The sequence below is a fragment of the Microcaecilia unicolor genome, chromosome 13 (genome assembly GCF_901765095.1).
Source record: "Microcaecilia unicolor chromosome 13, aMicUni1.1, whole genome shotgun sequence".
NCBI classification, from domain to species: Eukaryota; Metazoa; Chordata; class Amphibia; order Gymnophiona; family Siphonopidae; genus Microcaecilia; species Microcaecilia unicolor.
The window spans coordinates 23,205,003-23,230,644 of record NC_044043.1 but is presented as its reverse complement, the minus strand read 5'-3'; the positions used below and the strand labels follow the sequence as shown (position 1 = coordinate 23,230,644).

At 43.7% G+C, this 25,642-nt stretch overlaps 1 protein-coding gene across 2 annotated transcripts in view; it reads right to left on the bottom strand.

Moving 5' to 3' along the window:
- Positions 1-25,642, bottom strand: part of AP2B1 (adaptor related protein complex 2 subunit beta 1) — a 383,465-nt gene that overhangs the window by 275,317 nt on the left and 82,506 nt on the right. For both annotated transcript variants that reach the window (XM_030222393.1, XM_030222392.1), the window contains one exon: positions 4,040-4,230. In XM_030222393.1, coding sequence (XP_030078253.1) covers positions 4,040-4,230 — 191 coding nt within the window. The remainder of the gene's footprint in view (positions 1-4,039; positions 4,231-25,642) is intronic.

The following is a 25,642-nucleotide window of genomic DNA, read 5'->3' as shown; positions in this document are numbered from 1 at the left end:
TTGAGTTTCAGCTTAAATGCAAACTCTGGTTGATGTCATTGGAAATTTCCTTTAGATCTTGTTTAAATGGGATGTAGATCGTTACGTTGTCTACGTATATGTATGGGTTGAGGTTTTGGTTTGATAGTAGTTTGGCCAATGGTATCATCATTAAGTTGAATAAGGTCGGTGAGAGGGGGGGATCCCTGTGGAACTCCGCATTCAGGTATCCATGTGGCTGATGTAGTCGAGTTAGATGTAACTTGGTATAATCATGTGGTTAGGAATCCCTTGAACTATTTGAGAACGTTGTCTCCAACTCCGAAGTACTCTAGGATATGTAGTAATATTCCGTGATCGACCATGTCAAAGGCGCTGGGCATGTCAAATTGTAGGAGCAATATGTTCTTGCCAGTTGCAATCAGTTGTTTGAATTTAGTCGTAAGAGTGATTAGTACTGTTTCAGTGCTGTGGTTGGACCGAAATCCTGACTGGGAGTTGTGTAGTATTGAGAATTTGTCTAAATAGTTTGTGAGTTGTTTGGTCACCATGCCTTCTGTTAGTTTGGTTATTAAAGGAATGGATGCTACTGGCCTGTAGTTGGTTAGTTCACTGGCACTTTTCTTTGGGTCTTTGGGTATTGGGGTGAGTAGAATGTTTCCTTTCTCCTTTGAGTAGAGTCCATTTTGTAACATATAGTTCACATGATTCGTTAGGTCTGTTATAAATTGCTGAGGGGCGGATGTCATAAGGTTATTTGGGCATATGTCTAATTTGCAATGGGATTTGGCGAATCTTTTGAGCGTTTGGGAGATGAGATCCTCCGATAGTACCTCGAAGTTGTTCCAGGTTCTGTCTGCTGGGTATACACCAGGGTCTGGATCTAGACAGTCAAGGAGATCGATGAAGTCAATGGTGATGATAGGGATTTTAAGTTGTAGATTTACGATTTTCTCATTGAAGTATCTCGCAAGATTGTCTGCTCCTGCTGTATCTTTGTTGTTGGTTGTGACTGGTATGGTATTCTAGTAGTTGATTCACGAGTTGGAAGAGTTTATGTGTGTCCTTGTAGTTTGGTCCAATTTTAGTTTATCTTATGGTATATTTATATTTTCTTTGAAGTTGTTTCCAGGCGTTAAGTGTGGGGTCGTCTTTCTTTTTATTCCACGCACTTTCTAATCTTCTAACTTGTGTTTAAGTTTTTTCAATTCCTCATTGAACCATGGTATTGAGTTCTTTCTGTGTGAGGTTCTGGTTTGAATTGGGGCAATATTGTCTAATATTAATCTGCATCTATCGTCCCATTCTAGGAGAAATTGGTTTGTCTCTGCCTTTATTGTAAATCCGTTGTGGTAAATCTGTTGCCAGAATGTTACCGGGTCTATTTTTCCTCTCGTGGTGTAGATTTTACGTTCTTGTTTATTAATTGCGTCTTTCGTTCGCCATTGGAGGGAAATGTGTGCTGTATAATGGTCTGACCACGGAGTGGGTGTCCATTTTGTGTCTGTTAGTGTAAGGTTTAGATCGGATTCGAATTTGTGTATGATAATATCTAGTGTGTGTCCTTTAGTGTGAGTTGGTTGCGTGTTTGGTCCATGTAGATCCCATAGTTGTAAGAATTCTTTGCATTCTTGGGTGCTTATTGAGGTGGTATCTTCAAAGGGCAGGTTGATGTCTCCTATTACGATAAGGTTTGAGGTAGACACACAGGTATTCGAGATAAAGTCCATAAAGTGGGTTTGGGAGTCTTGCCAGTTGCCTGGCGGTCTGTAGAGTATGACTGCGGTAAGGTGTTCCTGTAAATTTGGGCGATTGATTCTTACCGAGGCGATTTCAAGTTGTGGCAGAATGGTTTCAGCTGTGGATGTGACTGTGAACTCGGATTTGTATATTATGGCTATTCCTCCTCCTCTTTTTCCATTTCTTGTCCAATGGTTCAAACTAGAAGGTCAGAGGCAAATTATTCCAAAGGCAGAGTGCCAGAAAGAAAAATACACAGTTACAGGTGGACTCCCACTTTGTATGGTGGGGCCAGGAAGAATGAGTGTATGATCATTAAATGAATGAATGGAACATGCAGGAACATAAGGTTTTATCAAAAGGAATTTTCAAGCACACCTAGTTGTATCTTACCAACTCTAGAAACAAACTCTCTTTGGCATCATGAAAGTGCTTTGGCAAGCATTAGCAGTAAATTTGAGGGACCAAGATCAAGCTCCACATATCCTGGCTTAGGAGTGAGCTTATGTTATGACTGGAGGAATGTGAGCCCTTGTGCCCCGACTGAGCACGGCTAGAATGGAGTGACACCACACTCGGTCAGGCAGCCAGACAACCCCTAGCTTCACCTGGGGAGCGACCGCTGTTCCCTGGGAGTTGAGCCCCCAGGTTTGGGCAGCCATCAGGACTTCTGGAACCGGCGGGGTTGCACGACCACTGACCAGACAGGCAGGCAGGCAAACAGACACAGTCCAAAAGCCAGGTAAATCCGTACGGCAAAGAGTAGTGAAAAACAGTCCAAGGTCAAGGCAGGCAGGAAACAAGTGAGGTCCGGGAAACAAGCCGAGGTCTGGAACAGTGGAACTTAAGGAGCACCGGCGTGGACCTCAAACACAATTGAGGCCGAAGCAACGAAGGACTGGAGGCAGGGCTTTAAATAGTATAGGAATCAGTCTCAAACATGTGCAGCTGATCCAAGATGGCTGCCCCCATCAGCAGAGAAGCACACCGCCCAAATATGGGCTTCCTTCTTGCAGCCGGCCAACCCCAAGATGGCTGCCATAAGCTGAGATGCCCATCCCAAGATGGCCGACCTATCCTGGAGAAACACCACCAAGATAGCCGCCTATCTCTGCCGGACCGTGCCTCGCCGACGACTCGGCTGCGCCGGCCTGGAACCAGGTGAGGAACATAACAGCTTACTAATCTGCAACTCTTTATAATAAAAAATAAGGAAATGTTGGCAAACAACAAACTAATATAAAAACTGTATATTAAACTGTGATTAAATAGCCCAGAATGCTATCAGTATTTGGGGGTCTGTTTTTCTGAGGACTTTTTTTCTCCGTTATCAGCAATAGCTGGTTATTTCAACATATTGCTCTAGATATTTAGCAAAATTATTTTTGGTATTAGCTTGAATGAGCAAATGAAACCCATTTAGAAATAATGCACACTCTCTCCCTGTCTCTCTATCCCCCCCCCCCCCCCCCCCCCCCCCCAGCAACCTTTCTGCAATATTCATTTTTTCAAAAGCAATTACACTCATAACTTTAATTAACAGATTTTTTAAAACCCACAAAACTCACTGGAAGAAAGCTCTCTATTATCCCTTCTGCTGTAAGTGACCAGCTTATAGTCCCTGGTCTATTTTTGCTGATTCTATGACAGAGGAAGACCATCATCTTTGGACCTACTACTACTACTACTACTACTTATCACTTCTATAGCGTTACAAGGCATACGCAGCGCTGTACATCATACATGAAAAGACAGTCCCTGCTCAAAGAGCTCACAATCTAAATAGGAGAGGCAAACAGACAGAACTAAGAGGTAAGGGAATTAAAGAGGTGGGGATAAAAGGGTACAGGGCAAGTGAGTAGTGGTTAGGAGTCAAAAGCAGCGTTAAAGAGGTGGGCTTTTAGCCTGGATTTGAAAAGGGCCAAAGACGGGGCTAGACGTACAGGCTCGGGAAGTCTATTCCAGGCGTGAGGTGCAGCGAGATAAAAGGAACGGAGTCTGGAATTAGCAGTAGAGGAGAAGGGGACAGACAAGAGAGATTTATCCACAGAACGGAGTACCCGAGGGGGGGAGTAGGGAGAGACAAGAGTGGAGAGGTGGACCTCATACATCCTTGAAGTTAAGTCCTTAATCCTTTTTTACTCATGACAGTATGTGGTTTACAGAACATCTTTCTAAGCTACACTGATCCTATTCAGAGTCCTTTGGATTGCAGCCAGCTACACTGCAACTTCTCATACCCATCCCTCAGCACAACTCTGAGTCTCACACTTATCTCTGGAGTTGTGAACCGACAAGCTCCAATTCCTCTTTCCTTTACCTCTGAGCCTCACGCTCATCCTTGGGACTGTAGTTAGACAGGCAATCAAGGATGAAGATTTGGCCCCACTCAGTACACTCATTTAGAGCTGTCAGCAACTTGTTGATGTTCTGGGGATTCAGATCCAGCAGGTTACTGTTGGGGTGAGACTCGCTGATCTCTGACAAAGCTGCCACAGCATTGGCCACCACCTAGGAAAGCAAGCAGATGGAAATCATATAATCATCTTGTCTTTTCTTTTTCTGCTTTATGGACAGGACAAAAAGTAAGACTTAATGACAATGAACATTAAGGATAGCTAGCAGCTCTGCGATAGAATAAAAAAATCTGTGTCTGAGTGGGACAAACACAAAGCCTGCTCCTTACAAGTGTGTCATGGAAGTGACACTTCATTAGCAGTGAAGGACTGTTATACTATTGACCAAATCCTGCCAAATGATGAGAAATTTTCTATATTGCCACCAGGGTTCACACTCCATTGTACAAGATAAAATCACAGGATCCCACTGTGCCACTTTGAGACGCTTCTAAATTCAGCACCCTCAAGTATTAATTTACTAGACATATGTATGAATACTGCTAAGCAGAATTTGTTGCTGGAAAATGCTGCCAAGGTCAGTATTTAAATTTAAAAAGATGCCTGCTTCTGCACAGAACAGCATATAAAAATTAGCAATACAGTACAACATATAAATAAAATTAATTAAATGTCATTGTTACCCAACACCTTCTAAAATAATCTAGGGGTTCAAAAAAAAAAAAAAGATTTGAACAAATTTCTGGAGGACAGGACCATCAACAAATTATCAACTATATGGGAACGGGCTTAGGAGAAGCCACCTTTTGTTGCTGGAAGAGAACAAGGGGGAATTATTCATTTCTCTTTTACGAGCTGTTGAGTACTTCTTTGACCCAGACTGACTATTGTCAGACAGGATGCCAAGCCTGATGCACTACTAGTCTGATCCAATATGACATTTCTTGATAGTCCTGGATGTTGAAAGTTGGAACTAATCAGTCAAGTCACAAGACTTGTTACTCATGCTTTCCAGGACCCTACCTGCTACATAGCAATGTGAGTAATCATGTTTAACATTTGTCAACTAATCAATACTGAATTATATGCAGTGAATATAGGCGAAAAAAAACAAACCCTTATTTCTCTTGTTCTTTGTTTTCTAAACTGTATAAAGTGCCATGCCATGGAAATCAGAACTACAACGAACAGTTAAGCCTAAGACTTATAGTAACATAACATAGTCTATAACGGCAGATAAAGACCTATGTGGTTTGAAATAGACCCGACAAGGCAATGTTTTGCTAAATAGGCTTCATCAGGGGTTTACAACATACTAACAAGGGGTTAAAACAGTGCGTCCCCTAGCTAAGGGATGTGCATCCAAGACTGCAATCAGTAGTTCCTGAATACCAAAAGAAGAAAGTATAATATGGAGCAACAGTTTCTTACCTCACTCTCACGGTAGTAAATGTGACAGTGAGGTGAAGAGCTGCTGTGAGAAACACTATTATAACCCCTTGTTAGAATGTTGTAAACCCCTGATACAGCCTATTTGGCAGCACTTGGCCACTTCATGTCTATTTCAATAAAGATTTCCCTGGACTCTAGGTCTGCTCTTGTTGTTTGTTGTGGACTTGGAGACTCTTTTGGTGTTGTATCCACAATATATATGCATGAGAAAGATCTACATGCATGCCTCAGATTTTTTTCAGTAAGGTGCAGTAGTCAGTGCAGTAATTCAACTTGTTTGTCCTGCAGAAAGAATTTGTGAGACAAATTGTCCTATAATTTTAGCTATAAGCTATAAACTTTTACTTCAGGTATACTGCACTATTTCCCATCCCCCATCTCTCTCTTCCTATCAGCTACATGAAGGAATTTCTGGCTGGTCACAAGCTCTGATGGTGAAAATGCTGCTAAGGCAACTCAGATACCTGGTATATCCTGTTACAAAATTTATTTACTGAGAAAAGGTATGGCAAGGACCAATTGCAAGCCTCCAGCACATATGACAGTCCCAATTACAAGTTTCCAACCCTTATGCAGCACCTATGATTGGTCCAGGGTAGAGGAGAGGTGGATGCTCACCAAAGCCTATAAAACCACGCTGCAGACAAAGAAACTCTGAAATAGTCAGGATGGCAGTAGAGTTTCATGTCCTTGTCACAGTCTATTTCCAAGGGGGTACTCTCCCCCCCCCCCCCCCAGTAGAAACTAATTCTCTATAACTATGAATCTTTCATTTATTGTTTTTCATTCTCTCTTTGCCTTCTCTCTGCTTTCTCTCTGTTCTGTGACCTTTGTATGAGGAACAAACTTTTCTTCCTTCTTCATATAATTAGTCTAATTACTTATAATTACCAGAGGTACTGATGTTAGATTTTGTAAGTTTTGTTATAAATTTACAACTGATGTCTGATGCTGTGCTCGTGGGTGAGTAATTAAAAAGACTTAATTCTAATTCCTGTACAATTTTTTTTCTATAATATTATTTAAAATTCCATACGTTGTTTTAGCGAATAGCAAATCACATGTGCGGCCTAGTACAAATGGTGACCCACGATGTGTACTAAAACTTCTATCTCTGAACCGCTTCAAATCTTCTTACATATTTAGCAAGATACAGCTTCCAGAACTGAACACAGTATTCCATGTGTGGCCTCACCAACGACTTGTACAGGGGGCATCAACACCTCCTTTCTTCTGCTGGTTACACCTCTCTCTATACTGTCATACTAGGCTAGATAGACCACCCGTCTCTTCAGATCATTGCCTAGAGGGACCAGGAGATGGGACCCAGTTTTCTCAGCTTTTAAGAGCAGATTATAACATTACAGAATACTAGGACAACCAAAGTAAAGACAGAACTATGACCTTGTATTGGGATGTGTGCTGAAACAGCTTTGTCAGACCTTCAACTGAAATTCGGTCACATGTTTTGGGGGTGTGAGCAAATAAAGCTCTTTTTAGATGGTATACATAAGTATTTAAGAAATATTATGGGGTGCCAGCTATTGGCTAAGATTGAATTAGCATTTTTTGATGTTTTGAGGCAACCAATGATGAGAAAAAGTGAGTGTAGGCTGTTGCAGGAGGTATTTGTTTTAGGTAAAAAAAAAAAAAAAAAAGAAGTAGTATCTCGAGACACTGGAGGTCACCTGACTCTCCCACCATATCACAATGGAAAAATAAAATATCAATTGTTAAAGTTTAAAAACTTGATGTCAAAAATGTTATCACCAGAGTGTAGCAAATTTGGTCACCAGTGTGGGAGGGACTCCCTCAAGCGGCATGTGGTACTTTGCTGAATTTACGATAAAGTGATGAGATATCACAGTGGAAGGAGGGTTAAGGTAATAAACATGTTCTATGTTCTAGAGGAGCTGGCCATGGAGATGAAACAAATGGTCAATTCTATAAGATGATATTTTAGTGTGTTGGGGGGGTGGGCAGATTAAAAGAAACATATATTGAGTAGGTATGATTACTACTGTATGTTGTTTGAAATGGAAAAACGTACAAATAGAACTGTGTGTTTGTATGACTACTTTGGCGGTGATAAAGACACAATATTTTTAAAGACACTACTTTGCTAACTGTTAAAAAGGAAGTTCAATCTCAGCTCTCATGCTGCAGACAAGATTTGCTTTTCTCCCTTGCCTTCTTCAGAACACAAGCTTCTCCAACACCTTCCACAGGGACTAATAAGGAATTATTAGACCAAGACGTGCCCATCAACCCTCAAAGAACAAGTCAAAGTGAATTAGGAAAAACATTTAGTGGGAACATTGTTTGTCTTACGAGGGAATACTAGGAATTGTCATTGCCAGTCAAAAGCTGCCCTCTTGTGGTCTACCTACTCAGTTTTTCAAAGCACCAACCAATTTTAGAAAACATGTATATATCTTTAATAAGTGTTGTATGCTTTTTTACTGTCCTCTCAAGAAATGGCTGATAGCTAAAGATGTTTTATTAAAGAATTCACTTAATTTTAACAATATTCTATTGGTGATATTATTTTACATTTAGAAGACCTTTTTGATCCTAACATGATAGATTTATTGGATTTCTTTTTTTAAAGAGTCTCTCAATTTAGTTTGGCCAAAGTTTAAAATTTCACATGAGAAGGGCCACCATTTGTCTTTTAGCTTATTCTGACTGATATCAACAAAATGTGAAAGTAGATTCTACTTTGTGGACTGACCACTTTGTTGAATTTTACAATTAAGAAAAAAAAGTAAGCGGTATAAACCATCAAACTCCTTTTCATTACTGAAGATAAAATAGATAAGATAGAATTATGGAATAGAATACATAGGGTCAATTCTGAAGATAACGCTCTCAATATTAGTTTAATTATAAACTGGAATAAGGTAGCTGGTAGAGTTCTATCTAATACTGCACCTTGGAAAAATAAATTAATCACCAATAAGAAACCTAAACCCTGGTTTGACGATCAACTGAACGACTGTAAAACAACACTGCTGTAAATTAGAGAGAATTTGGATGAAAGTACTATAAAGAATAGGGACAACTGGAGAAACACTGCTAAAACCTGTATAAATACTTGATAAGGGAGAAGAAAATGGGTTATTACACAGAGCTGATTAATCTTTATTACTCAATCAGAATTATTTAAAACAGTAAATTATTTTACCAACCAAAAGAGCGTTTACAAGCAGATGAGCAGATTACCGTATCAGAACAAATGTTAGATCATTTCCAAAAGGAGATCGTACAATATAAAGTGTCATATGGAGGTTTTAGTACTATTCAATATAATGAACACTAATATAAAAGGCCCGTTTCGGTAGGCAATGAAACGGGCGCTAGCAAGGTAATCCCCCCCCTTCCGAGTGCCAGACCCCCCCTCCCTCCCTTCCTTCCGAGTTCCAGATCCCCCATCCCTCCCTCCCTAGTTCGACCCCCCTCCCCAGACCTCTCCCTCCCTTCCTTCCCTTCCGTCTGAGTTCCAGACCCCCCTCCCTCCCTTCTGAGTTCAACCCCCCTCCCTCCCAGTTCAAGGCTCCCTCACGCCCCTCCCACCGAGTTCCAGACTCCCCCCTCCCTCCGATTTCAACACCCCCCCTCCGCGTTACTGACCCCTGGACCCCCGTGCCACGACCCTCTCGACGCCCCCTTCCCGCATTAAACCCTCCCCCGTCGGCGTCACATACCTGTGCTGAAGAAACTGGTTAGATTTTTCGTTGATAACTGAGGAGTTTTTTTATTTCATCAATATACCTCCTCCTTCTGCATCTTGGGATATCTCCCTCCCTTATCTGATGCAACCGGCGCCTTTAAAAGACTGGATTAATAATCATTTACCTCTGGGAATTTTCCCAGAAGAGGATGGCAATGTAATTTTGACACTAATGCCTAAAAATGATAAAGTCAGTCTTAAAGATGTTTCTAATTATTGTCCAGTGGAATTCATCCCTCTGTTAAGATCATAGAAGGTTTGGTAACTAAACAACTGACAATTTATTACTACTACTAATCATCATTTCTAAAGCACTACTAGACGTACGCAGCGCTGTACACTTGAACATGAAGAGACAGTCCCTGCTCGACAGAGCTTACAATCTAATTAGGACAAACAGGACAAACAAGAGATAAGGGAATATTAAAGTGAGGATGATAAAATAAGGGTTCTGAACAAGTGAATAAGGGTTAGGAGTTAAAAGCAGCATCAAAAAGGTGGGCTTTTAACTCCTAACCCTTATTCACTTGTTCAGAACCCTTATTTTATCATCCTCACTTTAATATTCCCTTATCTCTTGTTTGTCCTGTTTGTCTGTCCTAATTAGATTGTAAGCTCTGTCGAGCAGGGACTGTCTCTTCATTTAGATAATTCTAACTTATTGCATGACTCTCAATCCGGCTTCCATAAGAACTATAGCATCAAGACAGTACTAGGTGCACTGGTGGCAAAAGGCAGAACACTACTAGGCAACTATTTTCTGCAATTTGACCTACCAAGTGCTTTTGATCTTGTCGAGCATCAATTGTTAGAAATGTTGATTTAAAGGTTTTTAATATCCAGAAATTATAGTATAAGTTTAAAGGACTTTTGTCTGAAGAATGGAAGGTAGAATGTGGTGTTCCACAAGGATCCCTCTTTTCCTCGATGTTATTTAACGTTCTGGTGTCTACAAAATGCCAGTTACAAAATTTTAATTATGCAGATGATATTACTATCTTATTACCAATACAACAACAATCAGTCGATGATACTGCAAGTAGAATCAAAGAATGTATCCAGCTAATAGTCTTGAGTTACGACCCATCGCCTGAAGCTTAATAAGGAAAAAACAATACATCTATTGCTGGGAAATGGCGAAGGTCCCCAGAATAATACCATTCTGAAACTAAGTGATCGAAGATTTATCTTTAAAATAGCATAAAAATTTTAGGGATAACACTTAACAGCTTTCTGTCTCTTGAATCTCTTGTTAATAAGCTTGCCAAAAAATCTTTTCTCTTGCCGAAAAAAAAAAAAAGGAGAATCTGTCATTTGTTAGATACATTAGCTTTCCGTTTAGTGGTCCAGAGCTGCTTATTGTCTTTGCTTAACTATAGTAAAGGGAAGATACTTACCTGTAACATGTATTCTCCGAGGACAGCAGGCTGATTATTCTCACAACTGGGTCGGCAATCTGCATCAACCTGGGAACCGGCATCTCACGTAGCAAAAAGTTTGCTAGAGTCTTCTGAGCGCACCATGCCGCGCATGTGCCGAGTGTCTTCCCACCTGTCGCGTGGCTGCGCTACTTAATTCAATAATGAGTAAAAAAAGAAAAGAGGAGGCAAATCCAAGGGGAGGTTGGCGGGTTTTTGAGAATAATCAGCCTGCTGTCCTTGGAGAATACCTGCTACAGGTAAGTATCTTCGCTTTCTCCGAGGACAAGCAGGCTGTATTATATTCACAACTGGGGTATCTCTAGCATCCAGGCTCACCAAAAACAACAAAGTTTGGTTAATTGGGCCTCGCAACAGTGAGGACATAACAGATTAACCTAAAACTATATACAACTAGCTGAGAGTGCAGCCTGGAACAGAATAAAATGGGCCTGGGGGGCGGGGTGGAGTTGGATACTAAACCCCAAACAGATGCAGCAACACCGACTGCCCAAACCAACTGTCGCGTCGGATGTCCTGCTCAAGGCGGTAGTGAGATGTGAATGTGTGGACTAAAGACCATGTTGCAGCTTTGCAAATCTCTTCAATGGAGGCTGACTTTAAGTGAGCCACCAACGCAGCCATGGCTCTGACATTATGAGCTGTGACATTGCCCTCCAGACAGCCCAGTTTGGGCATAAGCGAAGGAAATGCAATCTGCTAGCCAATTGGAGATTGTTTCTTTCGATCCCAACAGGAAGGGTCGCCATCGGAAAACACACAAACAACTGGGCGGACTGTCTGAAGGGCTTCGTCCGCTCCATGTAAAAGGCCAACGCTCTCTTGCAGTCCAAGGTGTACAAACTGCTTTCACCAGGGTGGGCATGAGGACGATGAAAAAATGTTGGCAAAACAACTGACTGGTTCAGATGGAACTCCGACACCACCTTTGGCAGGAACTTAGAGTTAGTTCGGAGGACTACTCTGTTGTGATGAAACTTTGTATAAGGTGCATCCACTACTAGGGCCTGAAGTTCACTGACTCTACGAGCTGAACAGCAACCAAGAAAATGACCTTCCAGGTTAAGTACTTCAGATGGCAGAAATTCAGTGGATCAAAAAGAGCTTTCATCAGCTGGGTGAGAATGACATTGAGATTCCATGACACTGGTGGAGGTCTGACAGGGGGCTTAGACAAAAGCAAACCTCTCATAAAGTGAACAACTAAAGGCTGTCAAGGGATAGGCTTACCTTCTACACGCTGATGATAACCATTAATCGCACTAAGGTGAACCCTTACAGAGTCGGTCTTGAGACCGGACTCTGATAAGTGTAGGAGGTATTCAAGCAGGGTCTGTGTAGGACAAGAAAGAGGATTCACGGCCTTGCTGTCACACCAGACAGCAAACCTCCTCTACTTAAAAGAATAACACCTTTTAGTGGAATTTTTCCTGGAAGCAAGACTCAAGAGACACTCTCCGAAAGACCCAAGAAAGCGAATTCTAGGCTCTGAACATCCAGGCCGTGAGAGCAAGAGACTGGAAGCTGGGATATAGAAGTGACCCCTTGTTCTAAGTGATGAGGGTTGGAAATATTCCAAATTGCCACTGTTCTTCAGAGGACAATTCCAGAAGAAGAGGGAACCAAATCTGAAGCGGCCAGTAAGGCACGATCAGAATCATGGTTCCGTGATCTTACTTGAGTTTCAACAAAGTCTTTCCCACCAGACGTATCAGAGGATACGCGTACAGAAGGCCTGTTCCTCAATGCAGGAGAAAGGCTAGTCGTGGGCCTGAAGCCTGGAACAGAACTGAGGAACCTTGTGATCGACTTGAGTGACAAAAAGATTCACCGAGGGGGTGCCCCATGCTCGGAAAATCTTACAGGCAACACCTATATTCAGCGACCACTCATGAGGCTGTATTACCGTACTCAGCCTGTCGGCAAGACTGTTTACACCTGCCAGATAAGTGGCTTGGAGAAACATGCCATGATAGAGCGCTCAAACCCATATCTGGACAGCTTCCTGACACAGACGGCGAGATCTGATGCCCTTCTGCTTGTTGGAGAAGTACATCACAACCTGATTTTCTATCTGAATTAAGATAATTTGGTTGGACAGGTGATCTTTGAAAACCATTAGAGCATTTCAGATCACTCGGAGCTCCAGGACTTTAATCTGAAGACCTATTTCCTGGGTGGACCATGCTCCCTGAGTGTGAAGCCCTTCTACATGAGCTCCCCACCCCAGGAAAGATGCAGCCGCTGTCAACACTTTCTGTGGCTGAGGAATTTGGAATGGTCGTCCCATGGTCAAACTGGATCGAATTGTCCACCACTGAAGAGAGTTCTGAAAGTCTGTGGACAGTTGGATGACATCTTCTAGATTCCCTGTAGCTTGATACCACTGAGAAGACAGGGTCCATTGAGCAGATCTCGTATGTAAACGCGCCATGAGTGAACATGAACTGTGGAAGCCATGTGCCCTAAGCTGTGATTTCCTGAGATGCTTGAACCATGGACACTAGGGACAGATCTGCCCATGCCTCAGGGAGGAAAGCTCGAGCCTCCTTCATGTCCAGCAGTGCTCCAATGAACTCCAATTTCTGAATAGGAGTGAGATGAGACTTGGTGTAATTTATGTTTAAATCATTTTTATTGGTTTACAGAACCATGTAATAACTTTAGTACATCTATTAACCAACTGTTAACCATCCATTTTCATTATGTCCCCAAACTCCCATCCTTCCCCCCCCCCCCCCCCAGACTTCCTTATTCTTGACATTCTCTCTCAGTATATTATTGTATGCTATTATAAGTTCAAAAGATAACTGCGTGCTGATGGGGTTAGAGTGTTCCAAAATGGGGTCCACCGCTGTTGAAATTGTATTCCCATTTGCGAATTGATATCAGTCACGCCTATTCTTTCCATGCGTAGCATCCACAACATGCGTGTCCTCCACTGCTGTAGTGTCGGGCCTCTCGTCGATAACCACTCTGTTAATATGACTTGTTTGCCCACAATAATAGCCCGTTGGACAAATGATGTAAAGCCTTTCGCTGTGGGGCAGCTAGTTATTAGATAACCAAACAAAAGGGTTGAATTGTAAGTCCAACATTGTTTCCAAAGTGAATTTACATATTTGATGAGTTCTTTCCAAAATCTCTCCACTTCTCTGCACTGCCAAAGCATGTGCCCCAAGTTTGCTCCTTCTGTTCTGCATTTCGGGCACTCCCCCCAGGGAGAGAGTCCCATATAAAATGCTCGTTTGGGGGGCACATGCACGCGCAGCATGAATTTGTATTGTAATTCCCAATGTATGGACTGGTATGTAATTCGTCTTATTGACAGCACATGGGACCTAATCTGGGCTGCACTAATTTCAGTGCGGAGGTCTATTGTCCACAGTCGGGCCAATCGCGAGTAGTCTGGCTATTCTGCTGTATCTTTTATGTGGCGATGGTGGTAAGATAAGGGCACCTTCTACTGGGCTCCGAGACTTGGTGTAATTTATTACAAACCCTAATAGTTCCAGCACCTGAACAGACATCCCCATGGACTCCGAAGCACCATCCTCCGAGGTGCTCTTCACCAGCCAAACGTCGAGGTAAGGGAACATATGCACTTACAGTCTGCATAGCAACGCTGCGACTACTGCTAAGCATTTTGTAAATACCCTGGAAGCTGACGCTAGATGAAAAGGCAGTACACGGTACTGAAAGTGGTGCGTTCCCAGCCGAAATCGAAGATACTTCCTGTGAGCTGGAAGTATCGGGATGTGTGTGTAAGCATCCTTTAAGTCCAGATAACATAGCCAATTGTTTTCCTGAATCATGGGAAGAAGGGTGCCCAAGGAAACCATCCTGAACTTTTCTCGTACTAGGAATTTGTTCAGGGCCCTTAAGTCTAGGATGGGACACATCCCCCTGTTTTCTTCTGCACAAGTAAGTACCTGGAACAGAATCCCAGCCCTGGTGAAACGGGTTCAACCGCATGGGCCTTTAGAAGGGAGGAGAGTTCCTCTGCCTGTGCTAGGAGCTGTACAAATGAACTCCCAGTGGGCAATTCGGAGATTTGGATTCCAGATTGAGGGTGTATCCTAACCGAACTATTTGAAGAACCCACTGGTCGAAGGTTATGAGAGGCCACCTTTGGAGAAAAAACATTAACCTCCCCCCAACTGGCAAGTTGTCTGGCATGGATACTTTTATTGCGGCTATGCTTCCATGGAGCCAGTGAAATGCCCGTCCCTTGCTTTTGCTGGGGAGCTGGAGGGGCCTTAGGCACACGCTGTTGACAAGAACGAGCACGCTGGGGCTGAGCCTGAATAGGCTGGCAAGACGCTGGAGTGTACCTACGCCTAGAGTAGGAATATGTAGCACCCCATGACCCACCAAAATACCTCCTAGTTGAGGAGGTGGTAGTAGAAGGCGCCCGGCGGGAGAGAGAAGTCATAGCATCTCTGTGGTTCTTGATCTAGTCGACCAGATCCTGTATCTTCTCTCCGAAAAGGATTATCCCATAGGCAAGGAACATCTGCTATCCTCTGCTGGACCGAATGGACGTAGCCATGAGAGTCTGCGCATCGCTATACCCTGAGCAGAGATTCTGGATGCTACCTCAAAAGTGTCATATGCGCCCCTGGCCAGGAATTTACGACACACCTTCTGCTGCCTGACCACCTGGTGAAAAGGTTCAGCCTGCTCCGAAGGGAGTGCATCAACCAAATTAGACAGTTGCCTCACTGAGTTCCACAACTGGATGCTCGTGAAGAGCTGGTAAGATTGGATATGGGCAGCAAGCATAGCGGCCTGATACGTCTTCCTCCCAAAAGAATCCAAAGGTCCTCATTTCTTTGTCTGGGGGCGCCGAGATATAGTCTCTAGAACTCTTGGCTCTCTTGAGGGCAGAGTCCACCACCATGGAGTTGTGGGGTAACAGAGACCTCATCAACCCAGGTTCACCGTGGATCTGATACTGGGAATCAGTCTTCCTAGGGATCACGGGACCAGACAGAGGGAATGCCCAGTTTCGCATAAGGACTTCCCGGAGTACCTTATACAAAGGAGCTGTTACTGCCTCCTTAGGAGGAGAGGTGTAGTCCAGGACCTTGAGCATCTCAGCCCTGGGCTCATCCTCCACACCTACAGGGAATGAAATGGCTCCTCAGTGTCAGAAAGCATGTCAGGTCTCAAAGCAGCAACTAGGTTTGTGAGCCCTTGGGCCGCTGCCAAGGAGCGGCAGTGGCAGGCAAAACCACCCCAACCAGCACTGGGCTAACACACACACAAAGCAGGGACTGCAGACAGGGATAAGCAAAGCAGGAACACACTGGACAAGAACACTTGGACTGGAACACAGGACTAGAGCAAGGCATCACCCCTGGGTGCAGGTGGCTGACAGGACTTTCAGGACAAGGCAGGAACTGGATACCAACAGGAAACACACGGGATCTAGAATACCTAAGGGAGGCTAGGCAGAATACTAGACTAGGACCCTCAAACAAATACCACACTAGGTAGAAAGCAGACAGGGTTGGAATCAAGACAGGGGTGCAGGGCTGTGGCTGAGCTCCAGTAACTGAAAAGTACAGGCAGAGAACAGGACTATGGTTGAAGCTCCAGTAGCTAGAAATACAGGCAGGGAGCAGGGCTATGGCTGGAGCTCCAGTAGCTAGAAATACAGGCAGGGAGCAGAGCAATGGCTGGAGCTCCAGTAGCTAGAAATACAGGCAGGGAGCAGAGCAATACTGAAAGCTGCCAAGCAGCCACTAAGAAAGAAACCCAAGCCAGGAATACAGACCAGAGGCAAGATTAGGAAATAAGCAATAGAACCAAAACTAGCTACACACAGACTAACTAGAATTAAGCTACACACAAGCTAACTAGATTCAAGCAAGAGACTAGAACTGGACTAGGCAGAAGTGCACAGCACACCCCAACATACCAGGGACCTTAGACGATGCAAAGGCAAACAGAAGCTCCTAGGTGATTAATAAAGCCCATCATCAGCTGAGGCTCAGCTGCAACAATCTCAAGGCAGCTAGGGGTGCTGTTCAGGCACAAACAAGGGAGACAAGTCTGGCAGCCTGGAAGATCCGGACCGGACTGCGCTGAAGTCTGGAACGGGTAGGGACAGCAAGACAGACTATGGCAGCCACCGGTTCTGGCCACCAGAGGGCGAGAGGAGCACAAACCAAGTAGCAGGCAGAAAGCATACTGAAGCACAGAGAGGCTTAACACACACAGGTGCAGTATAGTGGAGTAATTAGAGCCACGCTGGAAGCAGCCAGCACACAGAGACAGATCTAACTCAGGAAGAACAGACAGAAGCCAGCTCAAAAGCTGACCACCAGAAATAAGGTGAGTCTGAGAGGGGTCTGAGAGGGATCACGACCACAGTCGTGACAAAGCACCTCCCACAGTAACCTCAGAGACTGAACCTGCTTCGACACCGAAGACCTAAGGCCTCGATGTCGAAGGGCTGAGGCCCGCATGGACTGCGGTGAAGCTGTCTCCACCGACGTCAATGGGGAGTCAACCTGGGTGGCAGCCGATACCAGAGCCACAAGTGGCATCGAGCTCGGGGACCTCACTGCAGGTGGAGGGCCAGATGCAGCTGCAGCAGACGGCATGGCAGGTGCAAGCATCCCCAACGCCGAAGCAGATTGGCGCAGCAGTCCTTCCAGAAGCTCTGGAAGCTAGGCCCGTATGCGCTTATTGAGAGCTGCCATCAGAGAATGCTGCGGGGCCAGTGGAGCAGTTGGTGGCAGAGTTGCCTGAAGCTCTGGAGCAGGAACCGGACTGCTGAGAGGCCAACGCACTGGCACCTCTTGTATGGAGAGGGAACGGTTCTCCCGGTGCCAACGCTTCTTGGGTGCTGAATCCCTCGGTGTCCCGGAGCTCCCAGCACCATGCGTCGAGGGGGAACGGTGTCGGTGCTTCTTAGCCTTCGCTCGATGCACCTCAATGAGGCTCCTCGGTGCCGATGAGGACGTTGAATCCCCACGTCACCTCGGGGGTCGGGTCCGACGATGGAAGGTCCCTGGGGGGTCTGTACAGCAGGGGGCCTTCAAGGTAGGTGGAGACGCACTCGATGCCTCACTGATCCCAGCGTGACGTGGCCCTTCAGCAGCCATGCCTACCTCCACTCCCGAAGTCGATGCATCCCTCGGTTCCGATACCGAAGATCCAGACTGAGCCCCAAAAAGATTTTCCCTTTGGGCTTCTCGAGCCAGTTGAGTCCTTTTTTTCATGCGAAGACAGAGGGCACAACGAGCTGGGTTATGGTCAGGCCCAAGGAATTGGAGACATTACGAGTGGGTATCTGTGCCCAAGATGGTCCGGTTGCACAATGTTTGACGTCGCTGGGTGTTTTGATGACATTGAAGCGCCGTCTAAATCAAAAGGCTCAACTGTTTCAAGAAAAAAGGACACACAAACAAGGGAAGACAGGGCCAAGTAGCCTAAAAACGGCTGCACAGAAAAAGAAAGGAAAAATTACTGTGGAAATAAAATTCTAAGAAAATAAAAGGAAAAAATTATATATTTTGGGGTTTTTTGTTTTAAAAACAAAGGGAGGCAAAAAAAGAGACTTGAAAAAGTTGAAAAAACACTCGAAGGCTCTTTCCTGGGCCGAGAGAGGAACCACAGGAACGGACTGTTACTCCTCACGCAGAAGAAAAAGAACTGAGGAGTTCGGCAGGTGGGAAGACACTCGGCGCATGCGTGGTGCGATGCACTGCGCTCAGAAGGCTCTAGCAAACCTTTTGCTATGTGAAATGCCGGTTCCCAGGCCGGCACGGATCGCCAACCCAGTTGTGAATATAATACAGCCTTTTTGTCCTCGGAGAACTTAATTTACACAAGCAGTCAAGAGTCTATTAGAAAAAAATTCAGACTGATCAATATACAGCAGCATGCTTAATATTTTCAGCTCACAGATATGATAGAGCTACCCTAAGGTTTGGCAATTAAAATTCAATGTGAAGAAATGCAAAGTGATGCACTTAGGGAATAGAAATCCACGGGAGACGTATGTGTTAGGCGGGGAGAGTCTGATAGGTACGGGCGGAGAGAGGGATCTTGGGGTAATAGTATCTGAGGATTTGAAGGCGACGAAACAGTGTGACAAGGCGGTGGCCGTAGCTAGAAGGTTGTTAGGCTGTATAGAGAGAGGTGTGACCAGCAGAAGAAAGGGGGTGTTGATGCCCCTGTATAAGTCGTTGGTGAGGCCCCACCTGGAGTATTGTGATCAGTTTTGGAGGCCGTATCTTGTTAAGGATGTAAAAAGAATTGAAGCGGTGCAAAGAAAAGCTACGAGAATGGTATGGGATTTGCGTTACAAGACGTATGAGGAGAGACTTGCTGAACTAAACATGTATACTCTGGAGGAAAGGAGAAACAGGGGTGATATGATACAGACGTTCAAATATTTGAAAGGTATTAATCCGCAAACGAACCTTTTCCGGAGATGGGAAGGTGGTAGAACAAGAGGACATGAAATGAGATTGAAGGGGGGCAGACTCAAGAAAAATGTCAGGAAGTATTTTTTCACGGAGAGAGTAGTGGATGCTTGGAATGCCCTCCTGCGGGAGGTGGTGGAAATGAAAATGGTAACGGAATTCAAACATGCGTGGGATAAGCATAAAGGAATCCTGTGCCAAAGGAATGGATCCTCAGGAGCTTAGTCAGGATCGGGAGGTGGTTGGGAGGCAGGGATAGTGCTGGACAGACTTGTACGGTCTGTGCCAGAGCCGGTGGTGGGCAGCGGGACTGGTGTTTGGGAGGCGGGGATAGTGCTGGACAGACTTGTATGGTCTGTACCAGAGCCGGTGGTTGGGAGGCAGGGCTGATGGTTGGGAGGCGGGGATAGTGCTGGGCAGACTTATACGGTCTGTGCCCTGAAGAGCACAGGTACAAATCAAAGTAGGGTATACACAAAAAGCAGCAAATATGAGTTATCTTGTTGGGCAGACTGGATGGACCGTGCAGGTCTTTTTCTGCCGTCATCTACTATGTTACTATGATAGAGCTACCCCTTGTTGATTCTTTGTACTGGGTGCCGATTGAAGCTTGGATCCATTTTAAGGTTGTACGATTATCATTAAAAATAATTTATGGACTAGCACCCAGTTATATGTTGGAACTGATTCAGATATCAACTACTAAAAGTCACTTCTGGGATAAGTTGTTGTTACACTTACCAGATCCTAAAGGACTAAAATATCGTTGGATTTTTATTTCAAGCTTTATCTATCAAGCACCAACTATTTGGAATTCAAACCATATTCAAATTAGAAAAATACAGGAAGGTGTATTAATAAATATCTAAGAGTGTAATCTGTAATTTTTGGTTTCATTCCTGGTAAATTTTAATTATTACTTCCCAGGGTTTGCCTGGTTTACTTGTTTCTACTCCGCATAGAACCTGTGGGGTGTTTGTGGACTATAAGAACATTTGTAATGTAAAGTAATTATATTCTTTCCAAAATGGATTGCAAAGATTAAGGAAGACCATGTAGGTGACCCCCGATATCTTAATTTAAGGGAAATATATAACGATTCACATTTTAAATGATTTTCTCCTCAATTTATGCTAAAGGAAAACAAATCCAATCCTAAGACAATTGTGAATGGGGTTATTTAGAAGATGATTCTTTCCATTTTGTGCCACCAGCAGCTGTGCAGTCACTGATGTCAAAAGCCCCTAATTCCATGAGAATGGACTTCTGGCATAAAAGAGAGGCTGATACCATACATAATAAAAAGGCAAGTCAATGGATCAGACCCATTATAGGAATCTAAAAAAAAAAACAGACGGATGCAGCAATGTCAAGGGAAATTAAGGAAGCAAATAAAAAGGGCAATGTAATATTAATGGGTGACTTCAATTATCTGGATATAGACTGGGTGAATGAAACATCGGTACACGCAAGGAAGGTGAAATTTCTTGATGAAATCAAGGATGGCTTCATGGAAAAGCCGATTCAGGAGCCGACAAGAGAAGGGAAAATACTAGACTTAATCATTAGTGGAGCTCATGATCTGGTTCGGGGGGTAACGGTGCGAGGGCCGCTTGATAATAGTGATCACAATATGATCGGTTTTGATATTGGCTACGAAGTAAGTGAACTCAGGAAATCAAATACACTAGCGTTTAACTTTAGAAAAGGAGACTACGATAAAATGAGAAGAACGGTGAAAAAAAGACTGAAGGGAGCGGCTGAAAGGGTAAAAAACTTGCATCAGGCATGGATGCTGTTCAAAAACACCATCCTAGAGGTACAGGACAAATATATTCTGCGTATTAGAAAAAGAGAAAAAAAGACCAAACATCAGCCGGCGTGGCTAAACAGTAAGATAAAGGAAGCTATTAGAGCCAAAAAACAATCCTTCAGAAAATGGAGAAGGGAACCGACTGAAGACAATAAGATAAAGCATAAGGAATGTCAAGCCAAATGCAAAAAGGAGATAAGGAGGGCTGAAGGACTTTGAAAAAAAGTTAGCGTTAGAAGCGAAAACACATAGCAAAAATATTTTCAGGTATATTAAAAGCAGAAAGCCGGCTAAAGAATCGGTAGGACCGCTGGACAACGGTGGTGTTAAAGGGGCGATCAGGGAAGACAAAGCTGTAGCGGAGAAATTAAATTAATTCTTTGCTTCAGTCTTAGGAGCTCCTCAGGAGCTTAGCCTAGAATGGGTGGCAGAGCTGGTGGTTGGGAGGCGGGGCTAGTGTGGCAAGACATATACGGTCTGTGCTGGGGCTGGTGGTTGGGAGGCGGGACTAGTGCTGGGCAGACATATACGGTCTGTGCCAGAGCCGGTGGTGGGTGGCAGGGATAGTGCTGGGCAGACTTATACGGTCTGTGCCAGAGCTGGTAGTTGGGAGGTGGGGATAGTGCTGGGCAGACTTATACGGTCTGTGCCAGAGCCGGTGGTGGGTGGCAGGGATAGTGCTGGGCAGACTTATACGGTCTGTGCCAGAGCTGGTGGTTGGGAGGCAGGGATAGGGCTGGCCAGACTTATACGGTCTGTGCACTGAAGAGGACAGTACAAATAAAAAAAAGTAGCACATATGAATTTATCTTCTTGGGCAGACTGGATGGACCGTGCAGGTCTTTTTCTGCCGTCATCTACTATGTTTGGGTTTGGGAGGGATACCGGTGCCGGAAAAGGTATTTGAAGATGACTAGTCAGAAAGACTAAATGATTTCTCTGTAAACTTGGAGGATGTAATGGGGCAGCTCTGCAAACTAAAAAGTAGTAAATCACCGGGACCGGATGGTATTCATCCCAGAGCATTAATAGAGCTGAAAAATGAACTTGTGGAGCTACTGTTAGTAATATGCAATTTATCCCTAAAATCAGGTGTGGTACCGGAAGATTGGAGGGTGGCCAATGTAATGCCGATTTTTAAAAAGGGTTCCAGAGGAGATCCGGGAAATTATAGACCGGTGAGTCTGACGTTGGGGCCGGGAAAAATGGTGGAGGCTATTATTAAGAATAAAATTACAGAGCACATACAAAAGCATGGGCTACTGAGACAAAGTCAGCATGGATTTAGTGAAGGGAAGTCTTGCCTCACAAATCTACTGCATTTTTTCGAGGGGGTGAACAAACGTGGACAAAGGGGAGCCGGTCGATATTGTATATCTAGATTTTCAGAAGGCGTTCGACAAAGTGCCTCATGAAAAACTCCAAAGGAAACTGGAGAGTCATGGGATCGGAGGCAGTGTATTATTATGGATTAAGAGCTGGTTAAAAGATAGGAAGCAGAGAGTAGGATTGAATGGTCATTATTCTCGATGGAGAAGGGTAGTTAGTGGGGTCCCTCAGGGGTCTGTGCTGGGACCGCTGCTTTTTATTTATTATTTATTGCATTTGTATCCCACATTATCCCACCTCTTTGCAGGCTCAATGTGGCTTACAATACATCATGGGTACTGGAAATAGAAGTGAATATACATTAGGTTTACAGAGGGTTTGTGTTACATGGTGGTGAATTACATGATGGTGTTAAAGCAAAAGACATAAGACAGTACTAAAGTTCAAAAGATTATACAGTTACATGATGGTGTTAAAGCAAAAGACATTATAAGAGAGTACTAAAAGTTCAAAAGATTATACAATTACACATGTTGATCTTTGTGATATATCTCGTCGAAGAGATAGGTTTTTATGTTTAATCATTTTTATTGTCAACAAATGCTGCATAGTACATCACAGGCATGAAATAAAACTTACAACTTAGATCAGCCATGTTGAATTTTCCATTGACAAATAGCTTTACAACCTCAAACCCTGAACTGAGTAACTCCCCCCCCCCCCCCTTGTGAGTCATTCAAATGTTCAAAATATAACTTCTCACTCGTGAGGGCATAGTCAGCCACAAAGGTTCCCACAGTTTGCGGAACTCCTCTCCTTCAGTGCTGTCCAATACCCGCACCCTACATCTATCAAGCTTCATTTGCTATATCATCAGAGCATGCCAGCATGACAGAGGAGGTCTCAACTCCGACCGCCAGGTTTTTAGAATTGTGGAAATCCCAAATAGTGTCGCCCACTGCACATATCTCTTAAACCCTGGTGGCGGCATCTCTGTAAATTTATAGGTGTAAAATAGAATCAGAGGGTCGCACACTAAAGAGCACCCCCATTGTGAAGAGATAGGTTTTTAATAATTTGCGGAAATTGGTCAGTTCATAGACCGTTTTCAAGTTACGTGGCAGCGCATTCCAGAGCTGCGTGCTCATATAGGAAAAGGTAGATGCGTGCATTGATTTGTATTTCAAACCCTTACACTTGGGAGGATGAAGAATGAGGGGTGTGCGGGAAGATTTTTTTGTGTTCCTGGGTGGTAGTTCTATTAGATCTGACATGTAGGCTGGGGCATTACCATGGATGATTTTATGGACTAAAGTGCAAAGTTTGAACGTGATGCGTTCTTTTAGTGGGAGCCAGTGTAGTTTTTCTCGTAGGGGTTTCGCGCTTTCGTATTTTGGTGTGCTAAATATTAGCCTGGCTGCCGTATTCTGAGCTGTCTGGAGTTTTTTTGAGTATTTGCTCTTTACAACCAGCGTAGAGTGAGTTACAGTAGTCCAGATGACTGAGTACCAGTGATTGTACCAGATTGCGGAAGACAATCCTTGGAAAAAATGGTCTAACTCTTTTTAGCTTCCACATTGAATGAAACATCTTTTTGGTTATGTTATTTGCATGGTTCTCAAGTGTAAGATGTCGATCAATGGTGACTCCGAGGATTTTCAGGGTGTCCGAAACTGGTAGGTTTAGTTTAGGTGTGTTGATGGTGGTAAATTTATTCTTATTGAATTGCGAGGTGAGTACCAGGCACTGGGTTTTCTCAGCATTGAGTTTCAGGTGAAATGCATCTGCCCAGGAATTCATAATATGTAGGCTTTGCTTGATTTCATTGGAGATTTCCTTTAAATCTTGATGGAATGGGATGAAGATCGTTACATAGTCAGCGTATATATATGGGTTTAGGTTCTGATTCGATAGTAATTTGGCCAAGGGTGTCATCATTAGGTTGAATATGGTCGGTGAGAGGGGGGATCCCTGTGGAACTCCGCATTCAGGTTTCCATGTCATTGATGTAATCGAGTTTGAAGTCACTTGATATGAGCGTGTAGTGAGGAACCCTTTCAACCAATTGAGAACATTGCCTCCAATTCCGAAGTATTCGAGGATGTGTAATAAAATTCCATGGTCGACCATGTCGAATGCACTTGACATGTCGAATTGTAGCAGTAGAATGTTGTTGTCGTTTGCTATCAATTGTTTGAATTTGTTCATGAGTGTGACTAGTACGGTTTCAGTACTGTGGTTAGAGCGAAATCCTGATTGGGAATCGTGTAATATCGAGAACTTGTTTAGATAGTCTGTGAGTTGTTTGGTCACTATGCCTTCTGTTATTTTGGTAATTAAGGGGATGGATGCTACTGGTCTATAGTTCGTTAGTTCATTTGCATTTTTCTTTGCATCCTTGGGTATAGGGGTGAGTAAAATGTTACCTTTTTCCCTTGGGAAAAGACCATTTTGTAGCATATAGTTTATATGGTTTGTTAGGTCTTTTATAAATTGTTGAGGGGCCGATTTCATGAGATTGTTTGGGCATATATCTAGTTTGCAGTGAGATTTGGCGAATCTTTTAAGCGTTTGTGAGATAAGATCTTCCGGTATTATTGTGAATTCTGTCCAGATTCTGTCTGCTGGATATATGCCAGGATCTGGGTCTAGGCAGTCCAGGAGTGTGCTGTATTCGGTGTGGCTGACAGGTATTTTAAGTCGAAATTGTATGATTTTCTCCTTGAAGTACTTTGCCAAGTCGTCAGCTCCCGGTATGCCTTTGCTGTTGTTTGTGACTAGAGTGGTGTCTAATAATTTATTTACAAGTTGGAAGAGTTTGTGTGTGTCTTTGTAGTTTGGTCCAATTTCAGTTTTGTAACATTGTCTTTTGGTTTGTCTTATGGTATATTTGTATTTCCTTCGGAGCTGCTTCCAGTCGTTAAGTGTGGGATCGTCTTTCTTTTTGTTCCAAGCTCGTTCTAGTTTCCTAACTTGTGTTTTGAGTTTTTTCAGTTCTTCGTTGAACCATGGTATTGAATTCTTTCTGTGCGATGTTCTGGTTTGGATTGGGGCAATGATGTCTAGTATTAGTTTACATCTGTTGTCCCAATTTGAGAGGAATTGAGTTGTATCTGTTTTTGTTGTCCAACCGTCGTTGTAGATCTGTTGCCAGAATTTAACCGGATCTATTTTTCCTCTTGTGGTGTAGGTTTTTCGTATTTGTTTGTTTGGTAAGTCTTTCGTTCTCCATTGGAGGGTTATATGTGCTTTGTAGTGGTCTGACCACAGTGTAGGTGACCATTTTGTGTGTGTTAGTATAATGTTTGCGTCGTGGTCAAATTTGTATGTTATGAGGTCTAATGAGGTCTTTTTCG